This window comes from Pygocentrus nattereri, chromosome 19 (assembly GCF_015220715.1).
Source record: "Pygocentrus nattereri isolate fPygNat1 chromosome 19, fPygNat1.pri, whole genome shotgun sequence".
NCBI classification, from domain to species: domain Eukaryota; kingdom Metazoa; phylum Chordata; class Actinopteri; order Characiformes; family Serrasalmidae; genus Pygocentrus; species Pygocentrus nattereri.
In genome coordinates this window covers 38,395,905-38,415,598 of record NC_051229.1, presented here as the reverse complement: position 1 = coordinate 38,415,598, position 19,694 = coordinate 38,395,905, and the positions used below count along the sequence as shown (strand labels likewise).

Here is a 19,694-nt window from a genome sequence, read left to right as displayed (position 1 = left end):
AAACAAAGAAGCACATGGAAGATCAAAACAAAGGGGCACATGGAGTAGTGGGAGGAGCCAGTCATGACAGGGCGTCTGATCACGGTACCACGCTGGAATTCTCTGAGCTCCTGAGAGCGACCCATTCTTTCACTAATGTCTGTAGAAGCAGTCTGCAGGCCTAGGGGCTCGGCTTTATACACCTGTGGCCATGGAAGTGATTGGAACACCTGAATTCAGTGATTTGGATGGGTGACTGAATATAGTGTATATACATATAGGAGAAAAAAAATGGATCCATATACAACATATTTTTTATCAATCTGTTTCTCTATGCAAATAACCATTTAAACATGCAGTGGTTTTATATAGAACTCATGGTTCTAAATAGTGCCAATTCCTTTCCTAAAGAATCCTTGAGGAACCTTTTTTAAGAGCCCACATTATCACAGTTCAGGGCACGCTGTACAGCGCTATAAACGGTAAAGTATTAAAGCATTCAGCCTTTTGCAACTTTATCTCTGTCTGTTTGGTCTGTAGCATTTAGTGTCTTTAGCTTTTATTAACACAGACTTTGCTCCATTTCAAACAGAACAGAAAACCACTGACTCAAAATGGTCTTCCAGTAAACTTGTGTTTAGAGTCAGTAGATTTCCATTGTTCTGTTGGTTGCTGTTAACTACAAACACAGCAGATTGGTAGAAAGAAAGGGATTTAAATCTTCGGTCCTTTATATAGTGTTCCTTTAATGCGTGGTCAAATCTGTTCAGCTTTATTTAATGTATTGCTATTTTAATCTGATATCTCATCTTATACTATGATTAGAAAGAAATAATAAGCCTTTTTATTAATACAATATTACATTTTATTAATATAAAGACCTCATTTTGGCTTATTGGCTGCAGCAAACTGTGAATATGGACAGCTTTATATGGCATTATGTACCAGTTTTACATTCACTGTGTGGATCAATGTGGTTCAAAGTTATGCAAATCTCAAACAGAACTGGAGACTAAAATGAAAAAAGTTAAGATATTGATAACAGAAATCTTCCATTCCACTGATTCCAACATTCCTTCATAATTGAGTGCGTGAAATGTACTCAGAGTGATTCAGAGGTGGTTTGGTGTGAAATGGTTCAGATGTCTTTAGAGTGGTGGTGATGGGAACCAGGGGTCGCCATGACAACAACACAAATATAGACATTTTTTTTACCATCCAGAACCACCAGAGAACCTACACAGGTCTTCTGAGTTTATATGGATTGTTGATGATGGAAAATAGTGGAAATTCTGGGATAATAAGTTTTCTTTGGGGACTATTTTGCCTCACAGCTCCCTGCATCAGTGAACTTGTTCTTTAATATCTTCACAATAGCATGTACTGCAGTTACTCAGAGGTTAACAGTATGTTTACACTTGGCCGCCAGTAGCCGTGATGATGCTTCCTGGTTCCATGTGGCCTCGTCTGAAGTTACCACCAGTTTGTCCGGTTTCTTTATTTGACTCAGCTTCTCGCACTCTCTCATCCTGTCTCTCTCTCTCGCTCTCTCAATCACTCTCACTCTCCGTTCTCTCTCAGCTCTGCACTTAGCTGCATCTCACCTGGCCTTCTCTGACCTGCTGCAGCTGGTGGTCTTCTACACGTTGAGCAGGTAACTTCATGACGAGTCGTTTTCTGTTGTTTGGCAGGGCTGTCGGAGCTCAGCCTTTACAGTAGCAGGCGTGTACAGGCATGTTTGAATGTCACAGTTCAGGAACCCAAAGGCTGAATGTTTAAAGTCTTCATAGAAACAGTTGAACAGAGGACTGTTTTTTAGATATTTTCTAATAATTATTATTATTATGGTGTACTGTTATAGTTAGCATGTGGTATTACTTATAATATTTTAACTGCAGTACAGTAAAGCAAGTACAGCACAATGCTGTACAGTATAGTACAGTAGAATACAATGCAGGACAGTACAATACAATACAACACAATGCAATGTAATACACTATAGTACAGTATGATACAATGAGGTGCAGTACAGTATACGATAATACAGTACAGCACAATATGGTACAGTACAGTGTAATATGATAGCACAATATAGTACAGTACAGTTTAGTGCAGTATTATACAATGCAGTACAGTACTTAAGAATGTAATAGTACTGCACAGTAAAGCAGTATAGTGCAGTATAGTACAATATATAACACCATAGTGTAGCACAGTACAGGAGAATGCCATGTACATCAGTACAGAACTGTACAGCACAATACTGTACAATATAGTACAGTATAATACAATGCAGTACAGTATTACAATACTGCACAATGCACAGTAGCACAGTACAGTATAGTGCAGTAAAATGCAGTGCAGTGCAGTCCATTACAACACAGTGCAGCACAATACAATACAGTACAGTATATGACAATACAGTATGGTACAGTACAGAATAGTACAGCACAATACAGTACAGTATAATACACAACAGCACAGTACTGCACAGTAAAATATGATACAGTGCAATACAGTATAATACAGTGCAGTACAGTACTGCAGAATATAATGCAGTACTGCATAGTAATGCAGTATGGAACAGTATAGTACAATACAGAACAGCACAGTGCAGTACAGTATGGGATACTTTTGGACAAATGTGTGTACAAATTTGGACATACATGTACATCATCTGAACCTCTTATCTTCTTATCTCTCTCTCTCTCTCTTTCTCTCTCTCTCTCTCTCTTTCTCTCTCTCTCTCTCTCTCTTTCTCTCTCTCTCTCTCTCTCTGTCTCTCTCTCTCTCTCTCTTTCTCTCTCTCTCTCTCTCTCTGTCTCTCTCTCTCTCTCTCTTTCTCTCTCTCTCTCTCTCTGTCTCTCTCTCTCTCTCTCTTTCTCTCTCTCTCTCTCTCTCTCTGTCTCTCTCTCTCTCTCTTTCTCTCTCTCTCTCTCTCTCTCTCTCTGTCTCTCTCTCTCTCTCTCTTTCTCTCTCTCTCTCTCTGTCTGTCTGTCTCTCTCTCTCTCTCTCTCTCTCTTTCTCTCTGTCTCTGTTCTCTCTCTCTCTCTCTCTCTCACTCTCTCTCTCTCTCTCTCTCTCAGGGACGTGTTGCCTTTATGTTTGTCGGTCCCTTTATGGGTGCGCAACGTGGCTAAACAGCCGAGCCATCTCGTTTCACAGCTGGGTCCAAGTTAGTGCTTTAATTTTGCTTGTCCTCTCAAGATTTCAGATACATTTAATTTCACTTCATTCAAAGTGTTACTTTCTTTAAAGTTCCAGGGAAGCTTGTATAAAATATTAAGTGTTTGTATGATACTGTAATTGAGTGTTACATTAAATATACAGCGAAGTTTGAAAACAACAAGAGAGAAATATGAAATATAAATACTGCTTATCAAATCTATAATACAGAGCCAGGTGGGCGTGTCTTATTTTTCTGCTGAGCAGAAGCAGAACTAAACAGAATGAGTGAAGTGGAGAAATGAGTGAAAAAGAGAACAGGTTGTGCTGTAGACGCCGCAGTGTCCACTCACTAAAAGCTTCATCCAGCTTTTATATGGAGAACCTTCATGAAGGTTCTTATTCGCTTTACTATTGGATCTGCATCAAGGGAGCACTGGAACAGCCGGTTGAACAAACAAACGAACGGATGGATAGACAAACAGGTGGATAAACAGGCAAACAAATACACAGAGGACAGGCAGATGGATGCTTGGTTAGCTTTCTCTCTGTATCACTTCTCAAACACAGAGAGACTAAAGTTAAGTTAAGTAAAGACACAGTTCTGGGTGGGGAGAACTACATCAGCCTTGGTGAGGTCACTGCTTATGTAAGCAGTACCAAAGATTAGGACAGCTCCTTTTCATAGGTCCCGGAAGAGCCAGATTAACCTCCTTAGAAAGAAAACACGGATTTTGGTTCCCTGGAGCTTTAAACCATAGAGTGTTCTATCACAGGTGCTCTTTGTCTTCTGCTCATGTTTATTGATGTGTGTTACTTTCAGAGGCCTGGCTTTGCCCCTCATCAGATCTCCAGCCTGACACAATGAGTCCAGGAACACCGGACACTCAGGAAACTGTAATGTGCAGCATACAGGTACAGCTTTCTTCATCATGTGGTTTTTCAACCTGCTCTGTCTGCTGTTTTTATATATATAAGAATAAAAGCCAACAGGCAGTTGAGGTCCACCCATAAACATTCATTAGGTAAGAGTTTTCACAGCCACTTCTGATCATCATTGATGACAGTAAACCTTATGCTGCGTTCACGTTGCTGGCAGACGGCCGACGGCAAAGCGAATTTTCCATTGCTTTCAAAGGAGCCGCGCTGGAAATTTCTGCAACTATTGGTGACAAAGGAATATTCTGTCAGGAGTTCAGTTTTCCCAACTTCTGCTGTCGACCACAGCAGTGAAATGAACTGAAAGTTGATGTTTTTCTGGGAGCCATAAATGCCAAGCATCTCATTGTTGAACTTTACAACACAAGGTGAAAGAGTAAAGAGTGCCATCCTGCTTTTATCCACCTGAAATAAACAATCTACAGTGCTGATGTTCCCCTCTGAAGATTATGATCCTCTAATTTGTGGCAGTAATGCTGGTAACATGCCAGTGTTTGTGTGGCTTTTTGCCACCGCTGGTCGCAGTTTTTAGCGTTTTAGCGTTATTCCAGTGTTGTAAAGTTGGATAACATGTCATGAGACCAGCTTTGGGAAGATATTGTTTCAACCCTGCTGCTAAAGTGGAAAGGCTGACATTTCAAATTTGCATATTCTGACATATTTCGCACATTTATTCAGGGAATTCAGCCTTTTTATATTATATTTATATACAGGGGGTGGAGGGCAAAAACGTCATCATGCCCCGCTAAACTATTTTTCACATTCTTCTGTAGTGGCAAGTAACCAAAAGCAATCAAAGTAAAACTAAGTTTTTAAAAAACTATTTGGCATAGTAAATACATAAACAGAGAGATTTTCTGTAAATGTGGTTCTTCCCTTTGATTCTGTCCTGAACTTGTGGCTCCTTTGAACATTTATCTCTAACTCCGTTTTCTGATCACAATATCCTGATCATTTCATGGCAGCTGACGACAGCAAATGGGGCTCTCTGCATCATCAACCCCCTGTATCTCCAAGAGCATGGAGATGACTGGCTCACCAACCCATCAGGTGGCCAACAGCTCACTAATCGCCCAATCAACAGGCGAGACAGGCGACTAAGCACGACAAGACCCTGGGGAGGGGCAGGGATTAAGAAGAGAGCCCTCTCGGTCGACGAGCCCACAGTCAGTATCGACAGCTCAGGTGACAGAAAATCTTATTATGCTGTTCATTTACTGGCCGCTTTATCAGAAACACCTACCTTATATACTCAAAGAACTCAAAGAACCATTTCATGCTTAACTGATTCTTTGCAACATGAAATTGTTCTTCAGATTGATGGAGAATATGTTGTATATGGTTCTATATAGCACCAAAAAGGGTTCTGCTTTTGTTACGATGTCACGCATCAAAAATGTTCTATATAGAACCATATACAACATATTGTCCATCAATCTGAAGAGCTATTTCATCATGCATCATCCCTTTAAGCATGCAAATGGTTCTTGAGTGTTCATGTTATATATAACCATTGTCTTCACTAAGGACCTTGAAAAATGGTTCAGATGACTTTACAGTAGTGGTGATGGGAACCAGGCGTCGCCATGAACACAGATATAGACATTTTAATTATTATCCAGAACCACCACTGAACCTACATGAGTCTTCTAAATGTTGATGATAAAATAGTGGAAATAATAAGTTTTCTATGGAGACTATTTTGCCTCACAGCATCCTGTATTTCCTCTTTCCAGCAGGGCTTCCAGTTAATACCCCCATCTCTCCGGTGACCTCGGGAGGCGTGGTTCTGCGCAGGTCAAGCTCTTCCACTAACCCGGATCCTCAGAGGAGGGTGAGCACGGACTCTTTGGGCAGTCAGCCCCCTCAGTCCCCTCACCGCGTGTCCTGGGTGGAGGACAAGTTCTGGTTGGACCCCCCACCTCCCCCCACATTACTCCACCCCCCATGCCTGGAGCTGGACTCCCTGTCCATCAGCAGCATGGAGGAGGAGCCTGAGGCCGAGAACACTTCGAGCTCCTCCCAGTCACATGCTTCGTCCCGCCTCCAGCTGGCAGACAAGGTGAAGAACCGCCTCTCAGCAGTGGGCCTGGCTCTGGGGGGCCTTGTGTCTCCGCAGCGGCGGCTGTACAAGCGTGTGCAGGAGATGAGCGAGCGCAAAGATGGACCCTTTGCTGAGGCTGTGAGGGTCTTCATAGAGCAGACGCTGAGAGGCGGGATGATTTACGGTGTGAGCAGCACAGAGATGCTGCAGGAAGTGCGCTCTTCTCTCACAGCCCTAAGGGAGGCGCTGTACGACTACACCGAAATCCAGAGCATCATAGAATGCCTGGGGGACACGCCCGATTTTGAAATAGGTAAGAGAAGTAGGAGTGAATCAATTAAGCAAATCAGTTCAGTTTAAACTTATTTAAAGGACCCATATCCTACATTTTCCTATATGTTTGTGTGGTTTAATGTACCAAACATAATAAAAGCATAATAACACAGATCATTTCTACATTTCCAGTGTCCAACCTTTCACTGTCCCTTACAATCAAATAGGCTGATATGTAAATGCGCTCTGGTCTGATTGGCTGCCATGCCATGCGCATCATTCAAAAAGCACTTTGTGTCACAAATCTGATTTCTGTTATTTCTGTTAATCTGATGTTTTCAGAGCTGCATGGACACAAATCTGTTCTTTTCAAATCCGACCTGAGCCACTTTCACATGTGGGCCTTGATCGGATACCTATTCGTGACGCTCAGATCGGAATTCATGTGATTTTTCCACTGCGCATGCTCCATCATTCAGTGTTACCATGGCAACAGCATTGAACGGATGCTAAAGCCTGTAAAACGGTGGAAAAGCAGCTCATCTCACCTTTTTCTCCTTCGTCTGGCTCTAATAATGAAGCTGAGAGCTGATCAGAGTTAATGACCTTCTCAGCGAAGCTCGTTCTGCTCGGTAGTTTGTGTTGATAATGCAGTGATTGTCACGTCACGTTACTGAGTAGGTTGAGGGTCATTTCAGGACACCAGTTCGTTCACATTAATGATGGATTTTAAACACTTACATAAACGAGTGTGAACCATTGTGTCAGAGAGTTTGGATATGAGCAAAAAATCACGTTTGAACAACGAGGCCTGTAATGTGAACGTAGCTTGAGAGCTGATATACTTCTTATAATTTCAATATGAATGGGCGGGGCTAAACGTCTGGTAGATATATGTTAATGAGTTTTTCTTGTGACATCACAGAAATATTTTACAATTTTAAAATGGTTTAGCTTCAGTATTTGAGCTGTGTTTTGCCTGGGCAGTGCACGGTACAGTGTTTATGTTACGTGAAACTTATTTATTTCAAAAAAGTGAGGAAAGCTATTTTTCTATGATACGGGCCCTTTAATTAATTTTATTCCTTTTTTAAATGCCTTGTGTGTTTTACCTTTCTGTCTCACTATTTCATTGTAAAGCATTTGATGAGTGTAGTATGAATGGCACTCTAAGTTGCTATAACATTGTGATTGAACATTATTTAAATATTTGAATATTTGAAATTTAGGTGTATTAATTGGTTATTAATCCTAAAGGCGTAGTTCAACCCGCCCCACTCCTCTAAAACATAACATATCACTGTGGTCGTAACAAAATCTCGCATCTCCAAAATGGTAACTTTACAGGAGAAGCAAAAAGCATACGTCACTTTCAATGTTAGTCAATGGAACCAGATTTTTTTTCCAACTCATTTTGGGTGTCAGAACCACATAAGCAAGTCCGTTTCCTGACTTAACTCTGCACGGTTTGAGACGATACATGATGATGTAGGCATGCAGTAAGCACCATGCTAACTAGGGATGCTAATTAGTTGCTGTACTTGTTAGCTACATTAGCCTAATAGCTCCAGCGCAAAACTAAAGGAGCAAACAAAGCATGCGTTAATCGTTTACACCAGTCGACAAAATTCAGGCTTCAAGATTTTGCAGTGTTTAGCTGTAAAACACACCTTTTTGTCCCATTTGTCTACAGCATCTGTGGTGGAAAAGCCAACACAGACTAGCACGAATTCCGTGCTGGCCTAAGCTGGTCCAAGCTGGTTTATGCTTGTCTGTCACTCAGCACAATCGTCCTGGCTGTCCTGCATACCAGCAATCAAAACTCACCATGTTGGTGTTGTAAGAACAAAACCTCGTATCTCCAAAATGAGAACTTCACAGGAGAAGGAAAAAATATACTCCACTTTTAATGCAAGTCAATGGAACCAGACGTCTTTCCAAGTCATTTTGGGTCATTTATTTTGGTCCATTCATCATGAAATTTACACACAATATATAGGACGACGAAATGATGTCAGAAACTGGAAAATGACAAAAATGGAGATACAAGGTTTTGTTCCGACAGCAGCGATATGCAGGTTTTGCTGGTGGTTCGTCTATCAAGAATGATGCTAATTGGTGTACATGTGCCTCCATTGCTAGTGATTAGCCTCATAGCTAAAACAGAGGAAGCAAACCTTTGACACCAAACATGTTTTTGCTGATCAATTCCTTTGGAAATAAATAAAGGGGGAAACTGTGTAAATTTGAATGTCCAAGCTATTTTTAAGCCCTTTAATCCACATGGATGATAAACTCCTCAACTTTCACTGTCTGCCTCTCTCTGCCCAGATGCCATGTTAGAGCATGCTCTGCATAAAGCGGCCCTGAAGCCAGTGTGCTCCCATCTGTATGTGTGCATAAAGTCGGCACGGCAGGATGACAGCAGTCTGCAGCGCCTGCAGGAGAACCAGCGTACGCTGTCCAGCCGCAGCCTGGAGGAGCTGGAGGGCACGGCGGGGGCCGGGGTGCCGGACGCCGTCATGCTGGAGAAGATCCAGCAGCGCTGGGCCACAATGCACCAGGACTACTCACCCACAAAGAAGGTGAACACTCTGCTCAAAGTCTGCAAGAACATCTACCACAGCATGAGCGCCAATGCCAAGCACGGTGAGTTATATGTATGATATTTGCGCAGTCGTGTGACAAAGTTTGGTCAAATTGCAAGTGTTTTCTAAGTAAAAGTAAGTTAACACCTCTCCTAAAGAGAGTCAGCATATTTTAATTCTTAATGACTGTTTATTTAATTTAGCACACTGGGAAAAAGCAGTAAAATCAGAAAATGCCTGGGCAAAAATTATATGTAAATAAATAGAATTTGTGCACTAAAATAAGCAGGAAACCTGTTAATAAGTGAGTTCTCTGTAGATTTTCACTCAGAAAATGATCAAAATGTATCATTAGACTGGTGTGACTTTTGCATATGACTATATTATTTATAAATAATCTGGCCACATGCCAATGACTGCCAAATGTTACTCATCTGTTGTGTCCACTAGCTTTTCATCAATGGCCAGTTTCTGGGCACAGCTGGTGTTTTTTGGGGTATTATATTTGGTGTTATATCTTAAATACACAAATATTAGCACATCATTAGCACAGTAGTGTCTGGAAACGTTTGGGGAGAAATTTGTTCTACAGCACACTGAGAAGATCAAGATGTTCTTATGAAACAAAGAAGCTGCTGGTGTTCTCAGAACAATGGACTGACCATCCCAGCGTCCAGACCTCAACATCACTGAATGTGTTTGGTTACTTCAGAAAATTATCAACCAGCTTCTAAGACTGAACTTTGGAGGTGTGTCTGCAGATTCTTTGAGGAACTGAAAGTGAGTCTCCTGAGAAGAGTGACACACTGAACACTCACACAGCTGATAGTAGATTTAGATCATGAAGCTTCTGTCTAATTTCCTATTAAACGTACTTATTTCTGACACTGAAAAATGAGTAACAGAAAAAGGAAATTCATTACATACACTATATTTCCTTTGCAGCTATAACAGCTTCAGCTCTTCTGGGAAGGCTTTCCACAAGGGTTAGGAGTGTTTATGGGAATTTTTGACCGTTCTTCCAGAAGCACATTTGTGAGGTCAGACACTGATGATGGACGAGAAGGCCTGGCTCACAGTCTCCGCTCTAATTCATCCCAAAGGTGTTCTATGGGGTTGAGGTCAGGACTCTGTGCAGGCCAGTCAAGTTCTTCCACACCAAACTCGCTCATCCACGTCTTTATGGACCTGCTTTGTGCACTGGTGTGCAGTCATGTTGGAACAGGAAGGGGCCGTCCCTAAACTGTTCCCACAAATTTGGGAGCATAAAAATTGTCCAAAATTTCTTGGTGCTGAAGCTTTAAGAGCTCCTTTCACTGGAACTAAGGGGCCGAGCCCAACTCCTGAAAAACAGCCCCACACCATGATCCCCCCTCCACCAAACTTTACACTCACAATGCAGTCAGACAAGTACCGTCTCCTGGCAACCATCAAACCCAGACTCGTCCATCAGATTGCCAGATGGAGAAGCGTGATTGGTCACTCCAGAGAACACGTCTCCACTGCTCTAGAGTCCAGTGGTGGCGCTTTACACCACTGCATTCCACGCTTTGCACTGCGCTTGGTGATGTAAGGCTTGGATGCAGCTGCTCGGCCATGGAAACCCATTCCATGAAGCTCTCTACGCTGTTCTTGAGCTGATCTGAAGGCCACGTGAAGTTTGGAGGTCTGTAGTGATTGACTCTACAGAAAGTCAGTGACCTCTGCGCACAATGCCCCTCAGCATCCGCTGACCGCTCTGTCATTTTACGCGGCCGACCACTTCGTGGCTGAGTTGCTGTCGTTCCCAATCACTTCCACTTTGTTATAATCCCACTGACAGTGGACTGTGGAATATTTAGTAGTGAGGAAATTTCACGACTGAACTTGCTGCACAGGTGGCGTCCGATCACGGCACCACGCTGGAATTCTCTGAGCTCCTGAGAGCGACCCATTCTTTCACTAATGTCTGTAGAAGCAGTCTGCAGGCCTAGGGGCTCGGCTTTATACACCTGTGGCCATGGAAGTGACTGGAACACCTGAATTCAATGATTTGGAGTGAAAACTTTGGCAGTATAGTGTATATAATAAAGAGTGCTCTTTCACACACATACAGGAAGAGCACTACTGTCAGAATAAAATATATTTTGGTGGTCTGTGGGTTGTGCAGATGTCCTAATTACACTGTGGGTTAAGTATTCCACGGCTGTGTTTGTGTCTGTGTTGATGTGAATGTAAGTGCACACTGAGGGGACTGTTTTGTGACAGGTGTGGTTTTCGGGGCTGATGACTTCCTGCCGTGTCTGACCTGGGTGCTGCTGCGCAGCGATGTTGTCACTCTGCAGATCGACACAGACTACATGATGGAGCTGCTGGACCCTTCACAACTACAGGGGGAGGGTGAGGTGTATTCTGCAACCGCTCGCTGCTTTAAAACACAAATATAGTAACAAAAAATGATAAACTCTGATTGTGGCATTTTCAAATACTTAGGTACTTGATATACACGCATATTATGGCACACATGAACTAATCATTAAATAAGTAACCAAATTCATAAGGATAGGTGTTTCTAATAAAGTGGCCAGTTAGTGGAAGTAGAAGGTGGATGTTTCTAATAAAGTGGCCAGTCAGTGGAAGTAGAAGGTGGGAGTTTCCAATTAAGTGGCCGGGTAGTGGAAGCACAGGGTAGCTTTTGGAGGATAAATAAATTGACAGTAAACATTTTTCTCCCACTCTCTCTCTCTCTCTACATCTCAGGTGGATACTACCTGACGTCCCTCTACGCTGCTCTGTACTACATCAGCAGTTTCCAGCCTCGGCTGGCGGCGCGCCAGCTCAGTGCAGAGGCCCACAAGTCCCTCAGCCAGTGGCACCGCAGACGCACTCTCCACTGTAACCAGTCTCGGCGCAGCAGGAACCGCCGGACCTTCAGAAGAAGCGTGCGTGCAGAAGAAGCAGATGAGGACGCAAAGGACGCAGAAGGAAGCTCTTCCACAGAGAGAAGAGACTCAGGAGATGGAGCTGATATTGAATTAGCTCTGCCTTGTTACGTGACAGAGGCACTGCAGAAACTGAGTGAGGATTTGGAGATTGTTGGAGAGGAAGACGAAGATGATTAGATGGAGTTCTTGGAAGATTAAAGGGTTAATATCAGAGAACCCTGAAGTTGGGTAGCACACTGCAGACAGGCCTCCAAAAACCAACACCTGCTACCATGTCAGTGTCAATGATGTGCTGAGAACGATTCACCACCCAAATAATATCTGGTTAGTGGTGGTCCTGTGGTGGTTGTCTTGCACTGATGAGGGTAAAGGGGGTGCTTATAAACTGTACAGTAACAGATGAGCTACCCCCCACCAATTCCTTGCACTGTTTGAACGTCTCTGCTCCTGAAGCACATCTGAACCAAAATTCCCAACTCGTGACTGGTTACTGACTCTCCTGTATTACGGCTATAAAAGTTTAAAGGGGAATTCCTCCAGTTTTTCAGGTTTCTTTACAGTGGTGGTGATAGGAACCAGGCGTCGCCATGACTACAACACAGATATAGACATTTTATTTACCATCCAGAACCACCAGTGAACCTACACGAGTCTTCTGAGCTTATATGGAATGTTGATGATGGAAAATAGTGGAAAATCTGAAATAATATGTTACCCCGGGCTCAAGGAGGACCTTGGACACAGGATTCAGGTTTGCAGTAGCCATGTTTCTTTATTCTCCTAAATAAATAAATAAAACATTTCATGTAGGAAGTTTCTGTGAGGAGTTTTAGAGGTGGACGTCTGGTTCCTATCACCACCACTGTGAACAGTTCTGACTTGTTAAGTTTCTCTAGAACAGAGCGTTTCACACCAAACCGCTCTGAACGTCTCTGTTTACATCTCAACCATTTTATTATGCAGAACATTTTGAAAAATTGGTGGATTTCCCCTTCAACACTGTGACACACTGTTAAAGGGCCTATATCCTACAGTTTTGTATTTTTTTATCACTTGTAATGTTTGTGTGGGTTTAAGTACCAAAAAACAGACATGAGTCATTTTTACATAATCAATTTTCAACTTCTCTTAAGAATTCAACAGCTTTTTTTTGTTTCTCTGCCTTTAACACTGAAGTATTTTCCCAGAATAGTGTTTTTTTTACAGAAATTCTGATGTTAAAATTTCACAAGTGGTAGTTTTTTGTAAAAATCTTGTTCCATTTTCTTCCATCAGAGTTAAGAAGCCGTTTTGGAGACTCAAGGTTTTGCCTCAACAGTGAGAATATGTAAATGAGCTCTGTTCTGATTGGCTGCCCTGTATTGCACTATTCAGGCTATAACACTCCTTCTGGGAGGGGCTAAACTGATGAACACTGAGCAGCCAGATTATTTCAGTGTAATTTTTGTGACATCACAACAGCAATAAATTCACAATGGGCTGTATGGAGCATGTATGGAGGGAATGTTTCAAAACGGTTTGAAGCGTTAATAATGTTTTCATACTACATAAAATTCTTATTTTCAAACATAAGAAGAGGAAAATTTCGCTTTTGAGTGATTTTGGCCCTTTAATAACTGATACAGGGTGAAAAATGAGAGTTAAAATTTGCCGTCTTACTTTTTTACAGTTTTTTATTACAGTTCAATAAGAAAGAAAGCTTAGACGTAAAGGCTTTAAACTCATTCTTACATCAAAATATCGTATATTTACACATTTCTGTCAACACCTTCTGCAGTCAGCTTGTAGTTTTTCCAACTTCTTTTACATTTCTGCCAGAGCAAACTATTTTGAATTACGCCTGTTTATGTGATTTGGTGATGGGTAAAAATGTATTTTTTAAATATTTTTAGATGATCAGATTTTAATTTGCAGTTTTCTTTTAATAGTTATAGTACTTTTAAGTGTTTTATGATGGCTGTAGGTGGAGAGTTAAAGCCAGAAACAGTTTGTGGTGTAAATGATTATAGGAAAAGCAGAAATGAGTAATAACACATTAATCAGCCAAGTAGTAAATCAAGCCCAGGATCAAAGTGTATCATTAATATCATTAATAAGTAATGTCATTATCGTTGTACTTTACAAAGCGCCTGATGAATCTGAAATGCACTGGTAGCTTTTGTTAGATGTGTTTATTTATGTTTAACTTAAAGAAGCTTGAAAGCGAAGCACCTTTTGGCCTTTTCACACACATATTACTAAAGTTTTACAACTTTAAAGAGATATATATCTCGCTAAACCACCAGGGGGCAATATTGTACATTTTTACATCTAGACCTCTGTCAGCGTTAAGAGTTAAAGAGAGAATGCATTTAATATATGATGTATAATGAGCTAATTTAAAGTAAGAGGTCTAAAGTGTTAATAACGTGTGTATGCATACTGCTTATAAATCTAGTAATAAACACAAGAACAAAGCTGTGGTCAAGCTGTCTTTGTTATACTTGCTATATAAGTTTAAACGACTTTCAGTGAAAACTTAGACTCATTAAGGCTGTGAATATTTTGACAAAAACACTTTTTCTCCCAAACTGTCCCTCTTCAAAACCAGCTACACTCACCAGCCACTTTATTAGGTACAATTGTTTGTTAACACAAATAGCTAATCAGCCAATCACACGGCCACAGCTCACTGCATTTAGGCGTGTAGAGGTGGTCAAGACGACTTGCTGAAGTGCAGACCGAGCATCAGAACGGGGAAGAAAGGGGATTTAAGGGACTTTGAACGTGGCGTGGTTGTTGGTGCCAGACGGGCTGGTCTGAGTATTTCAGAAACTCCTGATCTGCTGGGATTTTCACGCTCAACCATCTCTAGGGTTCACAGAGAACGGTCCGAAAAAGAGGAAATATCCAGTGAGCGGTCAGTTGTGTGGATGAAAATGCCTTGTTGATGTGAGAGGTCAGAGGAGAATGGGCAGACTGGTTCCAGATGATAGAAAGACAACAGGAACTCAAATAACCAACCAGAATCTCTGAGGAACGTTTCCAACACCTTGTTGAAAGTCTGCCATGAAGAATTAAAGCAGTTCTGAAGGCAAAAGGGGGTCCAACCTTTTACTAGCGAGGTGTACCTAATAAAGTGGCAGCTGAGTGTGTATGGTGCTGTAAACACATTTTGAACCACCAGGGGGCAATGCTTCATTTCTTTTTTTTTTTTCGTGTATGCATGAACATTACAAAATAAAAGTCCCGCTGAAGCCAGAACGGTGTAAGTAAAAGTATATGTATATGAGTAAAATGCTAATCATACTAATATTGGTGCCTTCATTGTATACAGGTTCTATATAGAACCCTTTCATGTTTATATGGTTCTCTGTATGGTGAAACTGTTGTATATGACTTTCAGAAAATGGTTAATGGTTCTCTGTAGCACCAAAGAGGGTTCTTCTGTTGCTACAAGCTTGACACACAATAGCAGAACCCTTTTCGGTGCAGTATAGATCCACGTATAGATATCCATCAAATCACCACGCAGAGAAACATTTCAGCATAAAATGGTTCTATATCAAACTCGTATGTCTAAATAGAACCAGTGAAGAACCAAATTGTTCACACGCAAGTGTGTAGCTAATCCTGCTGTAGATAAACTCCATTCAAAGTGTAAACATTACTAACACAGCACTCTAAAAAATAAAGTATTGGGTCAACCAAAAAACCTAAGACAACATTTTGCATCAGTCTTTGTGCGTCATGGCAACTGCTGGTAGAATTACATTGATCCAACACAATAGTTCAAGTTTGGTGGATTAGATTTACAGCAGAGGTGGACAAAGTTAAAGTCGAGACCCCCAAGGTAAAATATTCCTCCAGTAAAAGTAGAAGTTCCTCCCTTTAGACCTCCACTTGAGTAAAAGTACTAAAGTATTTCCCTTCAAATGTACAAAAGTATAAAGTAAAAGTACTAAAAGAGTAATTCTGGCTCTGATGTCCTGTTATCATTTTTATAACCAGACTGGCTTCATGAACTCATTTCAGGTGAAAGTCCTCCAGCGTCTCTCTTGGTAAACCAGTCTTTTAATAGAACGTCATTAATTAGTGACGCTGACGTCTATTAAAATGATCAGAAGCACAAAACACTGAAGGTAAACAGTTTCCATCAGGGAGAACCGAGTGGCTCTGAAATCACTTTTTACACACAAGCAAAGTTTCAGTTTCAGATTTATTTACAACTTAGTTCCAAGTTTAAGTTGAATAAAAACTGGCTTTAAACTCAGGATCACAGATGAGCTCCTTTACTATGTTGATCTGTAGGCGTCTGTTCATAAACATAAACCAGCCCAAACTCATTTACTATAAAATGAAATGGTGTTTGTAGAAATTCAGAAAAAAGCCGCGTCAGTCTCGACTGCATATGTGGACATATTTCTATATTGTGCTCTATTTACACAAAGTTAGGTTAGTTCATCATTTATGTTGAACAGACTCTCCCAAAGTTTTACGCTGCTGCGCTGACGTTGAACCGCGTGCTGCACTGGGTCGGTATGACCAACAGGTCAAAACCAGCTCTAAACAAAGTGACCGCTGGGCCCTGATTGGTGCTCTGGCTTTGCGCTTCTTTCGTTTTGACATGTTACGTTTTTATACACACAGAAACCAAAAGGAACGACAGATTTCTCAAAATGTAGGAGGAAAAAGTCGGATATTAGACTCTGAAATGTAGTGGAGTGAAAGGAGAAAGGAAATGGAAAAATGGAAAAACTTAAGTAAAGTACAGATAAAGAAAAAAACTACTTAAGTACAGTAACAAATTACATTTACTTAGTTACTGTCCACCACTGATTTTCAGGCATAGTCAAAAGCATTTTTAAGAAACATGAACTTTGTAATTATCAACATGGGTTAACGCAAAAAAATCAAGTTATCATATATATATAAACATTCACTGGCCACTTTTTTTAATAGGTACACCTTGCTAGTAAAAGGTTGGACCCCAGTAAGTCCAGCTGATAGTCATGATAATGTGTTGAAACAACACTTATAATTTGTGTGTCGCCAGAACTCTGCAAATAAAAACTGGCAATGTCATATAACTTGACTTTTTATCTTACAGCAGTGCATAGTTTAATTATCGGCTACAGACCATCTGAATGACTTTTCAGTGTGTTTTCGTTGCTGCTGTTGTCTTTAATAAGAAGAGACTCCTGCAGACGTATATGTGTTCTTTTCCACACGTGTATCTATGCTGCTGCTCAGTGTGTCCCATATGCTAACACGCACTCCTACATGCTCGATCATGCACAGCAATCCATCCTCCGTAATCACATGCGCCCATAACAGCCTCGTTTGTGGGCTACATATGGAACCCCCTCAGTCTGAGGGCCAAAAAATTGCAAACCCAATCACATTTGCCTAATGGGACATCTGGCATTCGGCCTGCATTTATGACTTTAGCATTGCTAATAAAACATCTGGGTCTCCCCACAAAACCCAACTTTACATACGGCCTCTGTGAAGTAGCGGTTAACATGGCAGCGCCTCTGTTAGCATACACCATCGCCGTGACGTCCCATGTTATTCGCAGCTGACATCTAACAGCATTATGCATTCGGCGTGGGCATAAATTAGATATATGGCACTGGCGTGTGTGTTAGTGAACACACAGATGGCTGGAGGCCCGAGGCGTTTAAGCGAGGAGGCTTAACACAGAAGCAGAGTTTCTACAGCCACAAAAGCGGGATACAGCGATGACTGTGGACGGTGGGTTGATACACAAGTACCGATATTTACGATTCTCGAGATTCCTTTTGAGGATCCTTAACCTGCTGATGAATATTTATCTTTTTTAAACTGTTTGAAGCTAAAAATAGTGGCGATCTTTATCATCACACAAAATTTTGAAATATTTCCAAAATAAAACATCCTCTTACATGTTGATTAGCTGATTAGCAATCTTGCTAAACTTTATCTGATATACGGCACATATTTCTTAAAGAATCAGACATATATTTAAAAATATTTCTACATATATAATATATCTAAGTGGTGTGCATATATATATATATATATATATATATATATACACACACACACATCTTATAAGCCACTTCTCACGGGGGTGCTGGATCTATCTATCGATCTATATTTCACTGTTGTCGGAACAAAACCTTGTATCTCCATTTTTGTCAATTTTCATTTTTTGACATAATTTGAAAATGCCTGTTGACCTTTATATTGTGTGTAAATATCATGAAGGAAGGACCAAAATAAACGGCCAAAAATTACTTGGAAAAAATTCTGGTTCCATTGACTTCCATTAAAAGTAAAGTAGGTTTTTTCCTTCTCCTGTAAAGTCACCATTTTTGAGATATTGTTCCAACAGCAGCGATATACTATCCAAATTTTTAGGAAACTATATTTTCATCGCCAACAATGTGCATGATTTGTAACTTGAAATTATACTATATGTGAGTAATATAAATAATGTTTTTCAACATATATTGTTACATATGTGTTTACATATGTTGCTGTATGGCTCAAATATAAACCCCACAAAAACAGGGAATTTCAAATAAATTGGCACGTATGTGTCCATATGTGGCAAACATAACTTGGAAATCCATATATGTATGTATGTATATGTAAATGTTCTTTTTTCTATGGTAAGCTTGTAGCAATAGAACTCTTTTTGGTTCTTGGAGTGTTCATGGCTCTAAGTCGGACCATTGTCCTTACTAAAGAACCTTTGTAGAACCATCTTTTTTAAGAGTTACTGAGTGATATAAACTTGGTATTACAATCATTTTCAAAAAGCTTCTCTGTAGAATGCAAATGGTTCTTTGAGTGCTCATGGTTCGCTAAAGAACCAGTGGCTTCACTAAATTATTTAATTATTTAATTATAAAATGGTTGTCTATAGAACTCATGGTTCTAAATAGGACCATTGCCTTTACTTCATTTTGAAGTGTGCACCTGTATTTCTAAGGCTGTAGTGGCGTCTGCTCAGATCTGCCACACGGCTGTGAATTCATCTGCTGGGAATGTTATGACTGACAGCTCGCTAACGAGTGTCGGCCTTAATGACGACGCTGCCGTTAATGGAGATAAATAAATGAGCGCTGGTGGCTAAATGTTCCCCAACACTTTCAAACCAATTACTCCCTGGGTTAATCCAGAAGATCCAGCATGAACAGCCTACATACTTTCATGCCTTCTTTCCTCTCATCCTTGCTTTTCTCTCAAGCGGAGGGCCCAAAGTTACTGCGCAAATCTGGAGACTTTCCTTCAAATGCATGAGTTTCCTCATTGGCACATAGCCAGGAAGTAATGCACTGAATATACTTGAGTCAAATGAATTCCACATGGATAACAGGTTCGCCCTGTACTGCATCAGTTATAAAACACACATTAAAATGCTTTTAATGACATTTCTCTTTGAAAAATGGCATAATTAATAGGAATAATTTTAAAAATAAAAATAACAAAACTATTTTGGAGAGTGACTTGGCATTTTGTTGCCATATGGCAACAACATGCAAGAATGGAACTGCAATCTGCAGTGGTTATAAACCAATATACTGTACTACTACAGGACGCAGACACATTCCCTACCCGAGCATGAAAACGCATGTGCATTGCAGCCATTTATGCATAAACATTTTAATAATGTGAAAATTGTGTGAAAACAGCCGTCTCCAGCGTGTCCGACGGAAGTGTATTTGTTTAATCCCATTTTACACAGATTGCAGTTCCAGTGATGCGCGCTGTTGCCGTATGGCAACGATTATATTTTCTTGCTTTAATGAC

The 19,694-nt window shown here is 40.7% G+C and overlaps 1 protein-coding gene across 4 annotated transcripts in view; it reads left to right on the top strand.

The window, feature by feature from the left end:
* The window catches only part of rinl (Ras and Rab interactor-like), a 30,044-nt gene extending 17,253 nt beyond the window's left edge, over window positions 1-12,791 (top strand). For 3 of the 4 annotated variants that reach the window (XM_037531283.1, XM_037531284.1, XM_037531286.1), the window contains 8 exons: window positions 1,561-1,633; window positions 3,066-3,154; window positions 3,968-4,059; window positions 5,049-5,268; window positions 5,820-6,440; window positions 8,732-9,049; window positions 11,236-11,367; window positions 11,728-12,791. In XM_037531283.1, the coding sequence (XP_037387180.1) occupies window positions 1,561-1,633; window positions 3,066-3,154; window positions 3,968-4,059; window positions 5,049-5,268; window positions 5,820-6,440; window positions 8,732-9,049; window positions 11,236-11,367; window positions 11,728-12,089 (1,907 nt within the window). In that variant the 3' untranslated portion in view covers window positions 12,090-12,791. The remainder of the gene's footprint in view (window positions 1-1,560; window positions 1,634-3,065; window positions 3,155-3,967; window positions 4,060-5,048; window positions 5,269-5,819; window positions 6,441-8,731; window positions 9,050-11,235; window positions 11,368-11,727) is intronic. The other variant, XM_037531285.1, reaches the window with a different exon arrangement.
* Window positions 12,792-19,694: the final 6,903 nt, after the last annotated feature.